Raw genomic sequence first — 22,031 nt, 5'->3', positions numbered from 1 at the left:
AGCTGGGTCTGGAAACTGGACCTCTTCCTCGTCGGGAGTCGCCACCGCAGGCGCCAAAGGATGAACCTGAAAAATATATAAATATTAGTACCATTTCTTATTTATGTTGAATACATTAACATTATTTATTTAATCAAACCTGTGTGTCAACGGGCGCCTGAGAAAGCTCCTGAGATGGGTCTGTAGCCTCCTGAGATGGGTGTGATGGTGAATATAAGGTAGTCTCCTGGACGAGATGCTGTTCGAAGTCCAAGTAAAGGTTATAAAAATTAAATAAACATTTATCTTATATTGAATAAAATTAGTTTAAGTAAAAAACTTACATGCGCCTCGGTAGTCTCATGAGAAGACACCTCTGCCTCGGCAGGCTGATGAGAATGCTCCGGAATGGGCAGCTCCTGTGGACCCACTGGCGCCGAATCCTAACATATGAAAAAAATAAAATAATAAGTACTTTAAATGATCAAATATGTATATTAAATATTGACCTTAGATTGAATAAAATAAATTTTAATAAAAAGCTTACCTGTGGCTCGGTAGTCATATAGGAAGACACTGTTGGCTCGGCAGACCCATGAGAAAATGCTTGAGTGGGTGGCTCTGATGGACCCGCTGGCGCCGAATCCTAAAATATGAAAAAAATGAAATAATAAGTACTTTAAATGATCAAATATGTATATTAAATATTGACCTTATATTGAATAAAATTAGTTTTAAGTAAAAAATTAACAATGTTAACAATTCATAAATAATTAACCAAATTAACAACTCATAAACATATAACGAATTAACAATGCATAAACATTTAACAATTAACAATTCATAAACATTTAACAAATAATGAATTAAACCTAAAAAAAAAAAAAAAACGGAACAGTGGTCTAAGCCACTGCCCCCAGCCGATCAAACCCAAAAAAAAAAAGATTTATTTTTATTTTTTATTAATGATGATTAAATGTTAAACATGCATGCAATATAATGTATATAACAAAATAATAACAAAAGTTCATAGTAGAAAACCTTAATCGAAGATTTTTTGTAGATATTTTAATCGAGTTGTACGCCGCTTTTTCTCAAAATTCAAACTTAGAATCTTGCTCCTTGACTTGAATATACCGAGAATCTAAACTTTCCGGATGAAATTTACTAGAAAACGACGTTTTTAATGGGTGGGGACCACGAAAACCTGCCCTCCAATGGCGTTTTTGAAAAACAATTGCCACTGGAGGGGGCAGTGGTGGAACCCGATCGGGTTATAGTGGTAGACTATAACGCATGATTTTACTGCGTTATAGGAGAGAGGCAAAGTCCTATAACGCAGTAAAATCATGCATTATACGGTGCTTCGTATTCCGTATAGCGCATTATTTTACTGCGTTATAGGACTTAACGGGTCCGTCTCCATTAGTACTATAACGCAGTAAAATACTGCGCTATAGGTACTTTAATAACCTTTTTTTTTATTGGGGCATTTTGATTCAAAATGTTTTTTTTTTTGGAGCTATTTTAGTTCCGGACTCAGCAATTGCTTTAGTGGCTTCCCCTAAAGCCGGCCCCGTACTCATCATCTCCAATGCCGATTAAGTTTGAATAACTGCAAATTAAGTTTGTTACGTTATGGCAGTTAAGGTTTACGTACAACTTTTTGTGTGCGAAAATATGTTTTTGTAGTATTAATTCACGCTTTCTTACTATTGTGCTGCCACGCCGAGTAGTTTTTGTAATTTTCTTTTTTCACCCGTAATGTTTTCAAATGTGTTATTTAGAATCTCTTACTTCCTCCGTCATAATTTATGTGATATAGTTTGATTAGGTACGAAATTTAAAGAAAAAAAAACTTTTGAGACTTGTGATCTAAAATAAGTCATGGATATTTATGTGGTTGTATGAAAATGATCCAATTAAGGGTAAATGGAGAAGTGTTAAGTTAAATTATTTTTAAATATAGAAATGTATCATTTTGACAAATTAAAATGGAAAGTATATCACATAAATTGCTACAGAGGGAGTAGAATTTGCATTTGCAACTAGATAGATGGTCAGTTCCCACTTCAATCATTTTTCTTAACATAGTTTAACCCCTTTTTGTTTCATTAATTCTTACAAACATCATTTCTAGTCGCAAATCCACTTGACCATTGCAAAAATGACAGCTGGTAAGTTATTTAGTATTTAAATTTGTACATTAATAGCATAAATAATTGCATTGTTGTGTATTATTTAACCGATCATTATTGTAAACTATTACTATATTTTTAGTGTTACCACATTATGTTTGATGTAAACAATTACATGTAGTATAAGAAAATAAACACTCTCATGCACCAAGTGTACAATTGGTTCAAGAATTTGTTACTGGCAATATCTGGGGCTATCAAATTTACCACACTCGTTTCTTAGTGATTCAATATTGAAACTTCTTTTTTCTTTTTTTTCTTTTTTTCTTTTTTCGGCTAGTACTGCCGTTTTTAGTTATATATTCCGTATGTCAAAAGAAAACAAACATTTTTTTGTGTGGAAGTTACCTAGTCAATTCTCATTCCTTTTAAACCGAATATCTAATGCTTTTAATTTCTTTGTCCAAGCAAACACAATGTGCGCCTTTCTAAAAGAAATTTTAAAACATAAATAAAATAACCCTTTGAGAAAAAGAATTTTTTTTTGCCCATTCCAATCTAATTTAAGAAAACAGATGTAAACTGCAAGTGAAGTTATGGAAGTAATGACTTACGAGTTTGTGGGGAAATTAAGATTATTTATTAGTGGTCTAAATCAGAGAAATTCGTATATCATATAACATGAGTTGATAAGAGGGATTGCTTGATAAGAGGGGTTGCACAGCCCCACCTACAATCCCAGAATCGCGGGTTTGAGCCACCAAAATAACAATAGCTCCAACAGAGGGGATCAAATGGAAATCAAAGGGGAGGGGAATAGAAAAAAAATATAACATGAGTTACGGAGGGGTGAGATGTTAAATGCTATGCAAAAATTTCAGATATTGAGTCAAAATACAATGATATCAACCAATTTTAATGTATCAGGAGATGGAGTCAGTAATTAAGCTGATTTCCACATTAGTGAAGTGCTAGTTGCGAATGCATGTTTATTCAAATTTAATTGATCTATGCAAATGTATAATATCAAATTGATCTTCTAAAATGAAATAAATCAACTTTGAATAGCTCGGGTGGTAAGAGAATTTTAATATTCATTTGATTGACATATACAAAATTTACCTATCTAGAACTCTACTAGTGAATGGATTCTAGAATTTACCAAATTCCTTCTCTTAGGAAGACGCGTATCACGGCTTCACACAGTAAGATAAATTTAGGATCCTTTATTGCAGCAGCTTCCAATTCAATTAAGATTGTCTCATACTTCTCTAGATATTGATTCAACTGAAAAGTTAATCTTCAAATTTGTCTAAACAAACAGAGAATGGAAAACAACATTTAGACATTACTTGCATGTAGAAATAAAACTTGATCATGAATTGAAGTTAATCTTTCTAGAAATGGGTAACAAGTTATCCCTGAGAATATAGTAACCAGATTATAATGAGAAAATTAAATAATGGTTGGATTGTTTAGTGGAAATTATCAGTAATGTTTGGTTCATTAGACTAAAATAGAATAGACTAGAATAAAAAACATATGTTTGATTTAAACTGGATAACTGGGACAAACTTTTATTTCTAATTTATGCAACGACCCAACCAGTCGTTTTGTGTTTTAGAATCCATTTTCCCTATTTGACACTTTCTGTAGGTTTATTTGGTAATGTATGACTTGCGGATCTGGGTAACACGGGTTTCGAGGGGCTGTCGACAGAGGCGGATCTAGGATTTGAAGTTTCCGGGTGCCATGCGTCATTCAATCAATTTGGGCTTTGGGTCGGATTATTCATCTTTTCGGGCTTTGATTCGGGTTATTCGTCTTTTCCGATGAAACATTTATTTATAGCAATATATAGAAGAGAAAAACATAAAACTTCCAATAATATTACTAATATCATAAATATCCATCATTCATTTACAATTGTCCTCGATGAGGTTTCACCTTCTGAAAATGATCAATGATGACATCATTACTTACATTTGTAAATACATCACGCTCTATGTAACAAACTAAACAATCATTCAAATATTGATCACCAATGCTATTCCGCACTTCATTTTGGATCCGCTTCATAGATGAGAATGCTCTCTCCACAGTTGCGGTAGCAACATGTAAGATCAGAGTTAATTTCACAAGTAAATAAACAAGTGAATAAGTATCCACAAGATTTGCCTCAACCAATGCTTTTGCCAAATCACGAATTCCTTGCAAGTTGGAGAACTTGGGATTACCACTTCGCATATGAAATATGAAAGTATCGAGTTGATAACTCAAATCTCTAATTTGTACTTCATGAAGAGGGTTTGTTTCTTTGATGAGAATTGAGAAGAGAGAGAGAGTTTTTTTTTTTTTTTGATGAGAAGGAAGAGAGGGAACTTATGTTTTCAACTTTAAGAAATAAAAAAGTCGAAGATTAAAAAATTAAATTAAGTCAACAATGATTATAGAAATAAGAAAAGAGAATATAAAGTTAATGGGAAATTGGGAATTGTTTTGTACTCATTGCCCTGTCACATTGCTGACTACCTATTGTTGCCAGCAAGGTAAAAATAAAAATAAAGTGCAGCGAGCAGCCGCTGGGATTCGATCCTGCGACCAGACAGAAGAAAACAAAGCCCTTCGCCACTGGCACCAGCGGGTCATTTTGTAGTGAGGGTGCTACTTTAAATATTTGTATATAGTTTCTGTATATATACATATATATACATAGGGTTTCGGGCAAAGCTTGCGGGTGGTGCGGCACTCCCACGACCCTTAATGGATCCGCCCCTGGCTGTCGAGCATTTTGAAGCGCTTGAACCTAAACTAGTGTCTTAAAGTTCATTCAGTTGACCAAAGTCAATATTTTAAGCAAACAAGTTTGGATTCATGATTTGAAGATAAGACTGAATTTATCATTTGAAGGTTTCCTTAATCCCGCTTAATTTTTAAAGTGAATTCCTTAATCCATGTATCCAAACTTAAACCCTTAATTATTTTGGAGTGGATGAAGTATTTATATATTGAATAGACACCACTATTCACTTAGTTGATGATCCATTGTGCATTTTAAGAAGTACCACAACTTTATCTAATAAAAAATTACGATATTTATCAAACAATAAATTAGTTTTTGGTACAAAAATCTCCAGATAAGAGTTAAGTGTTTGGTTTGAAGGGCACAAAGTAACATCATAGGGTCAATTTGGTTCTTTAATATTTTAAATTAAATCTTCCTACTTTTGTATATAGATATGGATATGCTAACTACAGAATATCATTCCTAAAGACATAAAAGGCAATAACTTCAAATTGTTATAAATATAATGTATTGTGGATGTCCATTTAAGTGCTTCTATAACTTCCTGAAGAAGCTTGCAATTAAGCAAGTAGCTTATGTAGGCAATTTTCAAGCAGCTTTCTGAAAAGCCTCACGAGGCTTGCAATCAAGCAGACAGCTTGCAAGCAGTTTCTGAAGACAGCTTGCAAGCAATTTTTGAAAAGCCTTACAAGAATTTTCTGAGAAGCCTCACATCAACTTCCTTTCTTCTATAAATAGGAAGTCAAATTAATCCATTATGTATGTTAATCTCAAGAGAAATAGAATATCTCTCCCCCTCCTGAGACTTGCAATCAAACAAATAGCTAGCAAGCAACGCAAATAGGTAGTTCTTGCAAGCAGCTTCTGAAAAACCTTGCAGCGGCTTTTTGAAAAGCCTCGCAATAATTTCCTTTCTTTAATAAATAGGAAACTAAATTAATTCATTTTGTATGTCAATCTCACCCCCCCCCCCCCCCCCCCCATCCTGCATCTTATTTGTATTTTTTTAATTATTATTTCATAACACAAATGTAGGGGCAAGTGATTTGGACAGCCATCACATAGAACAAATTTCTGAAGATAATAATTTTACTTATTTGTGACTCATTCTGCCGCTAAATTTGAAAAAGTAATAGCGGGTGCTTCCGGGCATGTCAACATTTTAATTCATTTATGCAACTTATTATGACTAAAAAAGTACTCCCCAGGTCCTAATTTAAGTGTCTTATTTTCTTTTTTGTATGTCCAAAAAAGAGTCTCTTTTTATATTCTATAAGTTTTGGTAAATTTAGACCACAAGATTTAAAAAACTACATACATATTTAATTTAAGCTTACAAATTCAAAAAAAAAATCTTTATTTCTTAAATTTCGTGTTCAGTTAAACTAACACACTTGAATTGGGACCGAGAGAGTACTAGTTAGAATAGACTGATTTATAAACTATCACAAGGTCATATCAACGTGAAATTCAACTTGATTATGACCCAAGAGCCATCCTTTCAATCTTCATTTTCTTGTCAAATCTATAGTTTGTTTGGTAAAACTTTCAAAATCTGTGAAAAATATTTCTAATTATAAGTGTATTTTTTGAAAAATTACTTTTAGATTTTGTGGTTGGCTAATCATTTTGAAAAATATTTTTGTAAATGCTAGATCATTAATTTATGCTTGGCCAAAGTTTTAGAAACGCTTCTGAAAAAAAAAGCTACTTTTTTTAGCTTGAAAAATGATAAGTTATGCCATTTTGTGTTTTGATGATTTGACAAACATTCGAGGAACCAGAGAGGGACCAGGTACTCAATCAAGTCCCCTAGGCATTGTACAATCAACGATACAGCTGTAAAGCTGCAGTATTGTTCTGACTGACAGAACCGCAGTAGCACAACTGCAGCTTGCTAGATGCCAAACTAAAAGATGAAATGTCCCTATCCATCCATGTTCACGTGACTCTCACATGCTCCCCAATACATATACAACATGTTACAATGCTTAACCTATCACTTGCAAAATCAGAAAATCACATTCTTTCAAGTGTAGCTGCCACTGCTCCTTTAGTGCTCCCAAGAACAAAGCTTCATCAACGACCAGATCCCAACAATTGAAGATGTCTTAAGTCCTAGGTTTGTTAAGTCTTTGTCATTTTGTTCTTCATTTGCAATCCTACTGTACTTTCGAGAAGTGTCATTGTAGGAAGGTTTCAACCTTTGTTATTATGATTCGAAGGTATAGTTAGTCAAGGTGTGTTTTTGGGTGCTTGGCTAGAGTTAGTCAAGGTTAGTTTGGTTGCTTGGCTAGAGTTAGTCAGGGTTTATAGCTTACAATAGATTTATTGTAAGGGGTGAGGAATTTATAGTTTTAATTCTTAGGTTGCAAGAGGTTGTAATCTGAAAGTTGCTCAGTTTAGTGAAGTTAAAATCCTACTCCGGTGGATCGTGACTTTTAATCCTTTGAGCAAGGAGTTTTTCACGTAAATATCTTGTCTTATTTACTTGAGGAAACAGATAGAGAATCTAATTCTCTATACTATTTGGTGAACTCTTAGTTTCTATAAAAAAAATAAATAATTAAACATATTATTTCGCTAAAAGCTTTGGTCAATCATCTTAATTTTCTAAAACAAGTGCTTGTGGCGTCCAAGAAACTTAGTCAAACAAGCTATTAATAGAGAAAGTACGTTAACTAGACTAATCTGAATTTTTTGTGTATGTAAAAAAGAAAAGAAAAAGACTAATATGTATTCAGGAAATTTTATTAAGGGAAATGAAGCACTTACTATTAAAAAGTTTTTCATTTTAAGGTTTCAAATATCTGGTTAAAGATGAAGAAATCACACATATTTCACCGTACCTTTGAAGGTCCAATCATTCAATCTTTACAAATTCAACTAGACAGCCTAAAATTTAATGTTTATGGATTCATAATGCGAATTCAAATTAGTATACAATAATAGTTGAATTCACTATAAAATAATTTTAGATATTTAATGAATTTCTTAATACATGTATAAAATATACGTAAAAGTCACTTAGTTCGTAAACTCATAGGTTAGAAATTAGATCAGCCTCTATCTGGAGGGCTTAGAAAGTTTTTCAATAAAATGAACTACTCTCTTCATTTACTTTTACTTGTTCACTATATTAAAAATACATTTTTCACTTTTAGCGTGCGCATATCAAGAGAAAACTATTTTTTTCCTTGTTTTTCCTTGACATTAATTATTTATTCCACAAATTATTTCTCAAGACCTACGATAAAACATCAATTACTTTGCATATTGTGGTAAAATACCCATATGAATTATCGTTTTTTAAATGATGTGCAAAGTTTAAACTGGACAAGTAAAAGTTAACTCGGGGAGTATGTAATAAATCTAATTCCACTAAACATGAAAACGGTAGCACTTGAAATTAAATTCTTGCAACTTGCCGACATTATTATTTTTAGACCTTGCAGATACCTTACAAAAAGGGTCATCAATTTGTAGTTAATATTTTGTACTATATCTGTTGAGTGGTTAGGCATCAAAGAGACCGATCATCAATTTATAATTTATTGAAGTTCAACCCATTTCATTTATATCAAATGAGGAAATTTCAAAGATATGTCTTCCCTAGTTTGAGTCCTTCGTATCTAATTGTTTAGATGTTTTACTACATTTGCTTAAACAATTGATATTAATGACATTTGAAGAAAAGGTCTCTAGTTGAAAACACAGACCTTTCCTCCCATGCAGTCCAAATTTTAGTACGATAGGGAGGGAATGGCCTATCAATCATTGGTTGACCTTCCCTTGAACCAGTCACGAAACTCTCAACTGAATTGTTTAGGTTCTGGAATTCCATTTCTAGTTAAGTATAATGAACCAACTTGGTAGATGACTTTTTTTTTTTGGATTACTTGAGACGACTTGGCATATAAAATAATACTAACATTTTTGGATTACTATAGAAGACTTACAGCCTAGCTCGTACATTTTGTCCATTTATTGATTTTCTCATTTTGTGGCTCTGAACGTACAAAATCTCATTAATTAGATTGCATAGAAAAACGTTTATAATCGTGGTGTCCGGGCTTGCTTGTGCGCCTCGACTGATTTCACAGGCTCATGTATCAGGTAATTCTATCCACTAAGGCTTCGACAGATAGGAATATGAAGGCCAAAATACCAAATGAAAGTAAAGCATTTTTTCATTCCTGAAAGAGGTGCATTTATCTAGTGTTTTTGTCTCCGTTCAGATTTAAACCTAAGACCTTAGCATTTCTTGCTATATAAAGTATAAACAGTAGAACAAAGCTTCTTCATTTGGTCAAAATATTTTCCCAATCAAGAATATTGCTAATGTGCTTCAATCTTCTCATACTAGTAGCTCTCTTCTTAGTTAATTTTGCACCAGCTTCTTGTGAAGTTGATGCATTCATTTACAATGGATTTCAATCAAGGAATCTTAGCTTGGATGGCATAGCAGAGGTCACATCCAATGGCCTTTTGCTATTAACAAATTCTACAGTACAAGATCAGGGCCATGCTTTCTATCCAAATCCAATTCATTTCAAGAATAAACCAGATGGTAATGCATTTTCTTTCTCTACAACCTTTGTGTTCGCCATAAGGTCGGATAATCGACCTTTGGATGGTCATGGACTAATTTTCATTATCGTACCACAGAGAGGAATTCGGGGGGCTGTGGCAAACCACTATCTTGGCCTTTTTAACTCAACCAATAATGGGAATAGATCAAACCGGGTTGTTGGAATTGAGATCGATACGATCTTTAGCGACGAATTTGGTGATGTCGATAACAATCATGTTGGAATTGATATAAATGGATTGAAGTCTGTAGCAGCTAAAACAGCAGGTTATTTTGATGGTACTGGTTTGTTTCATAACTTGACTCTAATTAGTGGCCAGCCAATGCAAGTTTGGGTTGATTATGAAGGCAGTAATAAGCAAATTAATGTAACATTAGCTCCATTACATGTGGGAAAACCAGTTAGGCCACTTTTGACTTTGAAATATGATCTTTCACCAATTCTTGATCAGATTATGTATGTTGGTTTTTCATCATCAACTGGTTCAGTCCCAACACATCATTATATCTTAGGATGGAGCTTCAAGACAAATGGGAAAGCTCAAGAACTCTCTCAACTTCCTAATCTTCCTCGTCTTGCGCGCAAAGGGGCATCAAGATTTGTAATGATAGGGTTCCCACTGATCTCTTTGGTTTCACTTGTTGTAGCAACCTCAATATTGGTTTATTATGTAAAAAGGAAGAAGTATCAAGAACTTCTTGAAGATTGGGAACGCGAGTATAGACCGCAAAGGTTCAAGTATAAAGATTTGTACAAAGCCACTAAGGGATTTAGAGAAAAGGAGCTATTGGGAGCTGGAGGATTTGGTAAAGTTTACAAAGGAGTGATGCCTATCACCAAACTTGAGATAGCTGTAAAGAAGATATCTCATGAATCAAGACAAGGGATGAAGGAATTTGTTTCGGAGATTGTAAGCATAGGTCGTATACAACACAGGAATGTAGTACCACTTTTGGGTTATTGTAGGCGAAAAGGGGAGTTACTTTTGGTTTATGAATACATGTCTAATGGAAGTCTAGACAAGTATTTATACGACCAACCAAGATTCACCCTCGATTGGAACCAAAGATTCAGAGTTATTAGAGGTGTAGCCTCAGGACTATTTTTCCTACACGAAGAATGTGACCATGTAGTTGTTCATAGAGATGTTAAAGCCAGTAATGTCTTGTTGGATGGTGAAGTAAATGGAAGGCTAGGAGACTTTGGACTTGCAAGGCTATATGGTCATGGGACCGATCCTCAAACTACTCGTGTCGTTGGTACTCTTGGTTACCTTGCACCAGAGCATACCAGAACTGGCAGGGCAACACCTAGTACCGATGTATTTTCATTTGGGGCTTTTTTGCTTGAAGTTGCTTGTGGTAGGAGACCGATACAGCCAAGACAAGACGGCGATGATTTTATTTTGGTCGATTGGGTGTTCTCGTGTTGGAATAGGGGTAATATTCTTGAGGCTGTTGATCCAAACATAGGCATTGATTTTGTTCCAGGGCAAGTGGAGTTGGTCTTAAAGCTAGGTTTGTTCTGCTCTCATTCAGAGCCTTCGTTTAGGCCAACCATGCGACAAATCTTGTTGTTCTTGGATGGTGTTGTGGCCTTACCAGAATTATCAGAACTCGGTGTCTCCTCAGCTGGACTAACATTTGACCATCGCGGAGGTTTTGATGATTTTGTCAAGTCGTATCCATCTTCTTCGGTTAATGCACATTCCTGCTCTCCATCCGTAACAGACTCCTCTCTGATTGCCGATGATTCATGATGAGTTGGATAGAATTTCTAGTTGGAATATTGATGTATTAAGTCTGGTAAATATAACCTAGTTTTGGTGGATTATGTACTGATGAATTAGAGTAGATTATGATGAATACTTATAACGTTTTTCTCCTTTCCAGTATTCGATACTTGAAATAATTTCTTGTCATGAAAGGCTTTATAATAATCTTCCTATCTTTTTTTTTTTTTTTTTTTTTTTTTTGACTTCATGTCTTTGCCTGTTGACAATGGATAACTGTAACCACAGAGCAGTCTAACTCCTACTTTTAATTAGACTTTAATTAGTGAGCTCTTGCACTAGAATTTCTCTAATGTGTTACAATATTTTGGAGATTGACACCCTATTCAGCTACAAATATGCAGATATCACACGACAACCATGTTGGCATTAACAAAAATCAGATGAAGTCAAGAAGTATTTAAACCAGTACACTACGACATTCTTAGCAAGCTTGACATTGCAAAACATGAATCTTGTCGGCTGCTAGCCAATTCGAGCTTAGGTGGAGCACAATGATGGAAACAGCCAATGTTAAACCAAACACACATGTAGATATATGCCTTCAATATGGGAATTCACAACCAAATGTGTCTTTTGTTCCAATCGTTGAGTGAGCCCAATACAGAGGATAGGCTGCTAGTTCACTTAAACAAATCTTTTCTATGATCAGGTCCGGATCATGTTCTACATGAGCAGGCTCTGTAAGGTGCTGTTAAAAATTCAAGTTTTTTGATTTTTTACCTGTGATTATTGTTGACACCCAATTTTGTCCCTCTTTTATTTAATTTACTCGGGTTTCTATATTTACTGACGAGCTAAATACTTTATTGTCACAATATTTTATTACTACTACTATTAATATCATTACTTTTATTTTCAACATTATGAGCATTACTTTACCACAAATTTTGAACAGCTAGTCATCGTTTTCGTTTCAGGTTCGGATTCGTTAAATTAATTACAAGGCAACACTTTGTAAAATCCTTACTTTCTATATACTAATTACTATAATAAATATTGTACTATTTACTAAATTAAAAGCCCGGAAATAATTAGAATAGCGGAGGAAGGACCAATAGTTTTAGCTAAATTAATGGCCCAAAATACAAATACAATATTATTTCCCTACCCGAATAAGCAACCCACATTTTTAATATCCAATCCACATTTATATCAGCCCATATTTAAATTAATAGGCCAGCCCAAAACGGACCAGCCCAAACAATTCCGCGACCCGACCAGCCCAACCCCTTCACTTTTCTACCCTAATCCCTCATGCTCCTCTTTTTCTCTTCTCAATCTCTTCCGCCTCCATCTCCCTTCCTCCATTTTCTCCTTCTTTTTTCGCCTTCTTCTTCTCCTCCATTCCCGCTTCTTCTTTCCGCCTCTTCATCTCTCTTTCTTCCTTTTCCCCCTTTCCTCCGCCTCCACTCACCCGACACCACTCCCACTCGTCGCTGTCCCCCACTCTCTGTCCACGCTCCTCTCTTTCTCAAACCACACGAAGCCCTATAAATCTAGGACGAATTGTTCTGAAAAAGGGGGGAGATTTTACCACATTCAACATTTGGACCCTTCCGTTACTTTAGATTTCGAATCTGTTCAAATCCCAGTGTGTTTCGAATCATTCTTTCACTTACATTCAGGATTATTTAAAAAATCAAACCAAACTTCTCTTTGAAGAGAGTAATCGATTCCATCAAAATTTTCGATTTGGAAGACTATTTTCGGGTTCGAGTTCATCGCATTCGAGTGTAGATTCGAGACCCCGACGACCTCAGTTCACTGCGCGCAAAGCAGGTCAGTGCCACCCTCCTCTTTTTCCCTTTGGTTTCGATCTAACTCTTATCTGTGTCGGTGATTTTTTTTGGTTGCATGATTAAAGTGTTTTTAGTTTCAAGTTGGATGTTGCGATAAAATTCTGTATATCCGAGGTCATAAAGATAGGAAGCTACATTTTTTTCGTTTAATAATGGTTGCTGCTCATTTAGCGCATTCAGTGTTTCATCTGAAAATATGGCTTGAATCTCTATCGGGTATTCATATGAGTCGATTCTCTGAAGTTAGTTAGTCCTAGTTAATTTTATTCAATGAATTTCATGCCCGCTTGGTGTGCTAGTCGTGTCACTTGATTGATAATTGATTTAGATTGGGCGTCAAATCCGTTCATATGTTTGATTAGGAATCTCTGTTTAATGTTAATCTATAGCTATATGCTCAGTTTCAAGCATGCTTATTGTTGAAGTATGGTTCGATGCATTAGATGTCAACTGGTAATAATAGTCTTAAAATCATGTTATTAACCAATACGCTCAGGTTTAGATGACTTCTTGATAACGATTGGTTCTAATATTTGATATGCTTAACATCAGGATCTGTTTAAAAGAGTAGCATAATTTCCTTGTTCAAAGTTCAGAAATCAGCCCAGTTATGTGTTTATTGTCCAGATTCTGTTCGGTTTAATGACCATGCTTAAGTTTAGTTTAATGGCATCATCTGCTTAGTGTGATATTCTTGATTTGCTTAGCCTGATTATCGTATGGCTCAGTCTCATTTAGTCATCTTTGTTCTGAGAATGATATTAGTCTCTTGCTCAAAGTCTAATGCACATAAGGTCAGAACCCAATTAGTGTGTCCGAGACCCAGTTTCCATTACTTTTGAAATAATATGGGTTTCTGTCTAGGCTGTTTGCTCTATATGTTGCATGAAAGATCAGTCCGCTCCCAAATTAAGCCTGTTTGCTTTCATCATGGTAGGTGTGCCCTGTTGTTTTTTTTAGTACTGTTTATATGTGGTCATCGAGTGTTAACTCCTTAGCATGATTCAGCTGGCTGTTTATGCCCTTATCGTCTGGGCTTCTCTAGAGACTGTCCAGTGATATACCAGATATACAGGGTATATTCACTACCACACACTCTTTAAAAAAAAAAAAATGTACATGAGTTTAGTATATAAACTATGCTGATAATATCTGGGTCGGGACTAAATGTTAATGCATCCCATGTTATAAATCTTCTCAAACTGTTCTTTTTTTGCTTTCTCTGAACAATAAGTTGCTGAACTTTCTGCTCAATTTTCATGATTGGGGGTTGTTTCACCTATATTCCAGTCCCTCCTCTTTGTTTTCCCTTTCATCCTCTTGAATGCTATATGTTAATTAACCTATCCTAATTATAGCAATCTATCATGTATGTTATGTTTACCTCCTTGCTGCATTATGCTGTTTCCAGATATTTGTGTGCTGCCATGACTTCGACTCTACTTATTCAATATCTTTTCTCCTGCTTGCTTAGAAGCTGTTGAATAGCTATAGGCAGTTCCTGATTAAATTAAAGCCACTAAATTGCGAATAGATTGCTCCGCTCGATAAATGTCTTGTGGAGTATTGAATTGATGTCCCTGCCTTTTTTTAAAAAAAAAAAAACTGCTGTAGTTTTCAGCCAGCTTCAACTGGCTTCATCTCTGTATGGACTCCTTCATTGGTGCTCATATTTTCTTTTCTTTTGCTGAGCCATTTGAATTATAATAGAATAGAATATTGAGATTGCTTATCAGGGAAAACAAAACTGTTGTTTGCGCACCTTTGTTGATCATCAATCCCTGATGAAGGTTCTGTTTTGCCTTGCTTCATGTTTGAATCTTCTCTTTGGAACAAATAATGCTAATCTGCCGTGCTCCCTATCTGCTGGGTTGTTTTGTTTGTTGTTTGGGAACTATGATTGTGATCATAATAGCTTAATTAGCCGGTTGGAATACTTCCAATGCACCTACAGTTGTTTATATATCTATGTATACATGAGATATACTAAAATATACGTGACATATACGTATAATCGGCTGCTTCATTTTTTCGTTCTATCTCGCGTGTTTGAATCCGTTTATGGTTCGTATACTAATCTTTTCCTTTTCATTTTATGCATGAACATCGCACACGGGTCTCTCGGACTCATCATCTCCCGCATTTGGTGTTGGGCCATAGCCCAACGGGATCTTCTCCTTTCCTATCCTCTGTCCACAGCAAAAACAAAAAATGAAATCTGGGCCGAGGCCCAGCCATCAGCAAATCGTAACAGTCCAAGGAGATGGGTTGGGCCCATCTCCGTTATATCTATTCCATCATCCTTTTTATTTTGTTCTTTTATGTGCATTTAACGCGTATTGTATGATTAACATTGTGTTTGCTAATTTAGATAAACTTTAGTAACATTGGGGATTTCAGTTTAGTTGTGGGTAGTTAATTCAAAGAGAAAACTAACAATTAGCTCCATTAGTTTATGTCGAAATTATTTATTAATATTTATCTTTTAGAATAATTGATTTTCAAAGTATCATGACTATATACTTTTGACTAAGGGAACCAAATTATACTTTTCTATTTTAGAAATTTTTAAAACGCTCCAAATCTTACACTAGGTTAGCTTATTCTAAGAAACAAAAAGCAAACTAACTCAACGAACAACTCTTTCACCTTAGATTATTTCCAACACTTAAGCAAATCCATATTGAAATACATATTTGTCTAGAATAATCTTTAAAAACTTTTTTTTTATTTAAATAACTCTTTTAAATTTTAGTCATTTCCTCCATATACGAACATTACATATCCCGCTTTCCTTTTAGTTTATTTTTAACTAAACTCTTTTATGCGATTACTATTTTCTATAAGTATTACTTTAAATAACGCTATTATACTTTCGTCTTAAACTCTAACAACATTTATAAATCGTATTTCAAAATAGCATTAAAAGCACTCTTTTATACGAATTATCATTATTTTTATAAGTTCTATTTTAAATAGCATCCTTACATATTTATCTATAACTTTGGCCATACTTATAAAATTACTTTCCTTTTTCCTGTAATATTATATTTACATTTAGCCTAATTAATCATAAGTCCGGTCGGTTAACCATTGTTAATGGGTCTTAAAGGATGCCTAATACCTTCCCTTTAGACTAATTGAACCCTTACCTAGAATCTTAAGTTTCGCAGACCTTAAACAGAGTTAACTTTAAACATAACTTTAATAAACTTTAGGTGTCCTAATTCACCATAAGTAATTAGGTGGCGACTCCTTAAAAACAACAAACAAAAAAAACAGGAATCTCCAATACGTCGTACTTCTAATTTTAACCTCCGGGTAAAAAATGGGGTGTGACAGCTTGGCGACTCTGCTGGGGACTATTAGGTTCTAACCATAACGGACTTAGTTTAAATAGGCTTTGTTTGCTTATTTTATTTACTTTATTTATTTGTTAACTGTTATTTACATGCTATTATTTGTTTGTTTGATATAAACTGTTTGTTTGATATAAACTGTCTAAGTGTTACTGCTTTGATAAATTGTCATTCCGTTCATATTTCTTCCACTCCTGGAAAACTCACACATATTCACACACTTGAAACGGCTTCGCGGTTCGCGCCCGTGCACTACTAAATTATCCCTTTAGTTGGATTGATCTTGTGGATTTAGTCGATCGGCGGTGCAGTTGACGGCCACGGACTTTCCACTCCCAAGTTGTCCGCTTGGGGGAACCTTGTGTCATAGGAAGCCAACTCTTAGTCAGCCTAAGATAGAGCTAAACCAACACCCTTTATTAAGAGCATACATTTCATGACCTAGGAGGTTTAATACCCTTGGTGTATTAAGCCCGTTAGATGACTTTACCCAAACGTCCAGGCGGGTTGACGAACCCAAGTGACAATAATCATACTTTATATGCATGTTTGAAGGGTAACTGTGCCTAAATATTGACTATTTGCTCTAATTAATTAAACTTTAGGAAGGAGGGAATGACTAACGTTTCTATGACAGGTATGGATTTGCATTGGAGTACAATGAATAACGAGGATCAATGACATCACAAAACGGAGCTGAAATTTAGACATAGGAAATTGTATTTACTTTACTTAGATTAGGAAACACTTTATGTTGTATTCATTTGATATGTAATAAATATTACACAACTTTTGTACTCTATTTTTGGGAAAATAGAATTTGTTTAATTAATCAAAGCAACGGGATGACGTATCATGGCACACTTTACCCTTCAAACAAACGTTAGGCCTACCTCTGGCACAAAGAGGTCATATGCATACTAGGACGCGTTATTGTTTGATATACCCATTTACATGACAACTTGTTTGACTTTATTTGATGAATTATTTGTTACATGACTTACTTGACTCTATGTGATCATGACTTTACCTAGATATGTTGTGAGACTGACATCATTTGCACTATTGCGTTTCTTTTATTTTTTATTCCCAAAAGTTGATCCATGTTGTCGCCGAGACACCGACCATCCGGGATGCCGAACCAGGAGAGACATTGAACAATTGGATTCCTACTCCAGGAGTCTTTTGTGATAGCACGATTTTAAAATTGAGGCTTAAACCGTGCCTCAAAACTTTTGTTTGTTTTGCTTCATCTTGTGGAGGCATGAATTGCAAAACTATGAATGCATTTCTGATTTTCCTTAATCATCTATTTTCTACTATAATTATCAAATCTGCCAACTCTACGATTGTGACATGAACAAATAAACAAACATACATCCCGAAACTAGGGACAAAACGAGATTCCGCTCAAAAGAATTGAAATAGCCGATAGGTGATAACATAAGCTTGAAAGCTAGCAATCTAAGAAGAGATCAAACGAAGACATTAGGAAAGACAACCTAGTTTGCAACCTTTCCTTTAACAACCGTTACGAACTACGCTGACCTGATTCCCATGGGGGATACGTAGGCAGCCCACATAGGGTTCGGTTGCTTTATAACAAAAAAAAACCATATTTTTATGAACCATACGAACTACGCTGACCTGATTCCCATGGGGGATACGTAGGCAGCCCACATAGGGTTCGGTTGCGCTATAACAGAAAATTAAAAAAAAAAAAAAATCCTTACACAAAGACTATCAACATACAGACCCGTCACCCCTAGATAAAATCCAACAAACCCTTTACCCTAGATATAACAGAACTACGCCAACCTGATTCCCTTGGTGGGATACGTAGGCAATCCACATCGGGTTCGGTCCCTTTATTAAATTTCAAACCATTCCTTATGTACCTTACGAACTACGTTCTGACCTGATTCCTTGGCGGATACGTAGGCAACCTATATAAGGTTCGGTCACACCACAACATAAATTTAGCATACCCTTCTGAACCCAAAACTGGGGCATATTTTGAGAAGATATAGACAAAAGAACGGTTGGATATCAACAATATTAAGGCTACTAGACAGGAAGTATTATAGATCAATTACTTTAGAAGTGTCACAATCTGAAGTTGGCAGAATATTTTACAACTCACATATATATACGCTTACATATATATCTTTCCTTACATACATACATTTACATATACATATTTCACAACTTATATATGTATAGTTACATTTCCTTATACATATACTTACATACCTACCTTTCAAATGAAATACTTTCCTTCAATTATTTCACTACTGTTCATCTATCGAGGCTTGAACGGAGATCACAAGATCCAAACAAACAAGACAAATGGAGCACCAACAACATCAAGCTTCGAGTCAACACGAATCAACTTCCCCCTCCCAAAACTAAGAATTTTTCTTTGAGTGCAGGAACCTAAAACCGCGAGATCAACAGTCAAGTCTATCAATCATGCAGAAAAACATCCTTTGGCTCATTGTGGCCTCGCCTCAAAAGCCATACGGCTTTACTTCCAACCTTATCTTTTAATTTATTTTTTATCACAATAATTTTATGACTTTATATACCTGTTTTGTAGGTTGACGAGATTGAAGGCGCATTAAATCAGGATTACGTGTCCTGAATTTGGCCTGTCACGATACCACCAACATCATAATCCAGACGGCTATTCCACCACTTTACTCCATACTTTATCAATTATTTTATCATATACTTTACCAGCTTTAACCATTTTACTCTGAACTTTGCAGGAATCATTGTTAAGTTTCGAAAGACAGCTGGAGGCATCTCCCAAGACCGCTGGAGGCATCAATATCACACCCCGAGGATAACTATACATTTTAGGCTCGTCCGCCTTTAATAGGACATCATTTCCTCAAAAGCATCGCACTGCATATTCACTACACTGGCATTGCATTATTAATTTCAAACGCCCGACAAAGGGACAACATCATTGTTCGCAAACGCATAACATTTAGGCTCGTCCGCCTTTAATAGGACACTTTAGGATCGTCCGCCTTTAATAGGACGCTTTAGGATTGTCCGCCTTTAATAGGACGTTTAGGCTCGTCCGCCTTTAATAGGACACTTTAGGATTGTCAGCCTTTAATAGGACATTTTAGGTTCGTCCACCTTTAATAGGATATCATTTCTTTAAATGCCTCACACGGCATATGCATCATGTCCTCGAAAACAACCGGAGACATACTTGGGTTCGTCCACTCTAAAATAGGACACTTTAGGATCGTCCGCCTTTAATAGGACAATTAGGCTCGTCCGCCTTTAATAGGACAATTAGGCTCGTCCGCCTTTAATAGGACACTTTAGGATTGTCCGCCTTTAATAGGACACTTTAGGCTCGTCCGCCTTTAATAGGACACTTTAGGCTCGTCCGCCTTTAATAGGACACTTTAGGATCGTCCGCCTTTAATAGGACACTTTAGGCTCGTCCGCCTTTAATAGGACACTTTAGGATACTTGGGTTCGTCCACCCTAAAATAGGACATATTGGGTCATTCTACCCTAAAATAAGAATTCACATATTTATCTTGAATTTTACAAGATTGGCGTCGAGTCTCTGAAGACAACCGGGGGCATCATTCGGCTATACAGTCTCATATGCATAAGCCAGACGGCTACACTATGACTCTACTCTCTACCTTATCATTCATTTTACCAATTCTAACGATTTTACCTTGAACTTTACAGGAGACATCACATGGCTACACAACCTCACCCGCATAAGCCAAACGACTACATCATTTATCATCAAATCCCCGAAGACAACCGGAGATATATCATCAAGTCCCCGAAGACAACCGGAGACACATCATCAAGTCCCCGAAGACAACCGGAGACATATCATCAAGTCCCCGAAGACAACCGGAGATATCGCATGGCTACACGGCCTCACTTGCATAAGCCAAACGGCTATACACTTACCTTACTCCTTACTTCATTTCTTTATTTCATCATCTACTTTTCCTACTTCCACAATTTTACCTTAAATTTCGCAGACAGCATCAAGTCCCCGAAAACAACCGGAGACATAGCATCAAGTCCCCGAAGACAACCGGAGACGTAGCATCAAGTCCCCGAAAACAACCGGAGACATAGCATCAAGTCCCCGAAGACAACCGGAGACATATCATCGAGTCCCCGGAGACAACCGGAGACATCGCATGGCTACACGGCCTTACCTGCATAAGCCGAACGGCTATACACTTATTTTACTCCTTACTTCATTCCTTTATTTCATCATCTACCTTACCACTTTAATGAATTTACCTTAAAATTCGCAGATATCATTTATCATCGAGTCCCGGAAGACAGCCGGAGACCTTATCACTATCATCTTCAACTGCAACTAGAGACCTTATCACATCCTCGGCATACACGTCACACATTCATTCAAGTCCCTGAAGACAACTAGAGACAACATTGGCCACACGACTTCATCTTCATTCCCACACTCATATTTACTATCATTTTACATTCTTTATAATTTCAACTTTGTTACCAATTTTGACATGAATTTCAGTTTTGGCAGAAAATACAACCTGCAAGGACGCAACACAACGTGGAACTTTATCTTACGCAGTGAACTGGGGCAAATTTGCTGAAGAGGAATATCAAACTCATAAGCAAGGGTCACGAATCTACTCTCGAACTCGACTCCTCCTACATCCACAAACACGTGATACGTAGGTTAATTTCTCTTTCACATCTCCCGCTAAAACTCTACTGAATCTACTCTTTTCACAATCTCATATTCCTTTCTACATCCCCAGCGTTTCCATAACTCAACACTGGGGCATCTTTGAAGAATTTACGTCGTGTCTAGTAGAGTCCTACTTATGGGTGTGTTGTGCACCACATTTATAATTAGGAGGCTATAAACATATGTTCTATCCTTGAACGTTCTCGTCACCCGTCTACAACTCCCGCAAGTTTATGAATCCACAAAACTTTCGAACTACACATGGCCTGATTCTCGTGCAACCCGAGATATGTAGGCAACTTGAAACTGAGATTCGACCATAATTCTTTATAATTCCTTCGGTCCTCATAATATTTTCCATCAATTTTCCTAAATCGTACTTTCTTATAAATTCATATTCGTTGGCCCAAACAAAATTGGCTACTACGTCAACTTCTTCGCCCGAAGATTCTTACATCATCTCCGGTCGAAGAGGGGCATCTGTTGACACCCAATTTTGTCCCTCTTTTATTTAATTTACTCGGGTTTCTATATTTACTGACGAGCTAAATACTTTATTGTCACAATATTTTATTACTACTACTATTAATATCATTACTTTTATTTTCAACATTATGAGCATTACTTTACCACAAATTTTGAACAGCTAGTCATCGTTTTCGTTTCAGGTTCGGATTCGTTAAATTAATTACAAGGCAACACTTTGTAAAATCCTTACTTTCTATATACTAATTACTATAATAAATATTGTACTATTTACTAAATTAAAAGCCCGGAAATAATTAGAATAGCGGAGGAAGGACCAATAGTTTTAGCTAAATT

The 22,031-nt window shown here is 35.7% G+C and overlaps 2 protein-coding genes across 2 annotated transcripts; one reads left to right on the top strand and one right to left on the bottom strand.

Moving 5' to 3' along the window:
• Window positions 1-4,037: 4,037 nt before the first annotated feature.
• On the bottom strand, window positions 4,038-4,364 carry LOC132630335 (uncharacterized). The gene has a single exon (XM_060345918.1). It carries the CDS (start codon window positions 4,362-4,364, stop codon window positions 4,038-4,040), a length of 327 nt encoding a protein of 108 aa, XP_060201901.1.
• Window positions 4,365-8,940: 4,576 nt separating this feature from the next.
• LOC132630442 (L-type lectin-domain containing receptor kinase IV.1-like) lies at window positions 8,941-11,409 on the top strand. Its single transcript, XM_060346009.1, has one exon. The coding sequence runs from the start codon at window positions 9,265-9,267 to the stop codon at window positions 11,272-11,274; it is 2,010 nt and encodes a 669-aa protein (XP_060201992.1). The 5' UTR covers window positions 8,941-9,264; the 3' UTR covers window positions 11,275-11,409.
• The last annotated feature ends 10,622 nt before the right edge of the window (window positions 11,410-22,031 follow it).

This window comes from Lycium barbarum, chromosome 3 (genome assembly GCF_019175385.1).
Source record: "Lycium barbarum isolate Lr01 chromosome 3, ASM1917538v2, whole genome shotgun sequence".
NCBI lineage: Eukaryota > Viridiplantae > Streptophyta > Magnoliopsida > Solanales > Solanaceae > Lycium > Lycium barbarum.
The sequence above is the reverse complement of the archived record's forward strand: the minus strand, read 5'-3'. Positions and strand labels throughout refer to the sequence as shown.

Excerpts from the sequence above, each read along its gene's own strand:
- LOC132630335 (XM_060345918.1), bottom strand. The coding sequence starts at position 4,364 with ATGCGAAGTGGTAATCCCAAGTTCTCCAACTTGCAAGGAATTCGTGAT.
- LOC132630442 (XM_060346009.1), top strand. The coding sequence starts at position 9,265 with ATGTGCTTCAATCTTCTCATACTAGTAGCTCTCTTCTTAGTTAATTTT.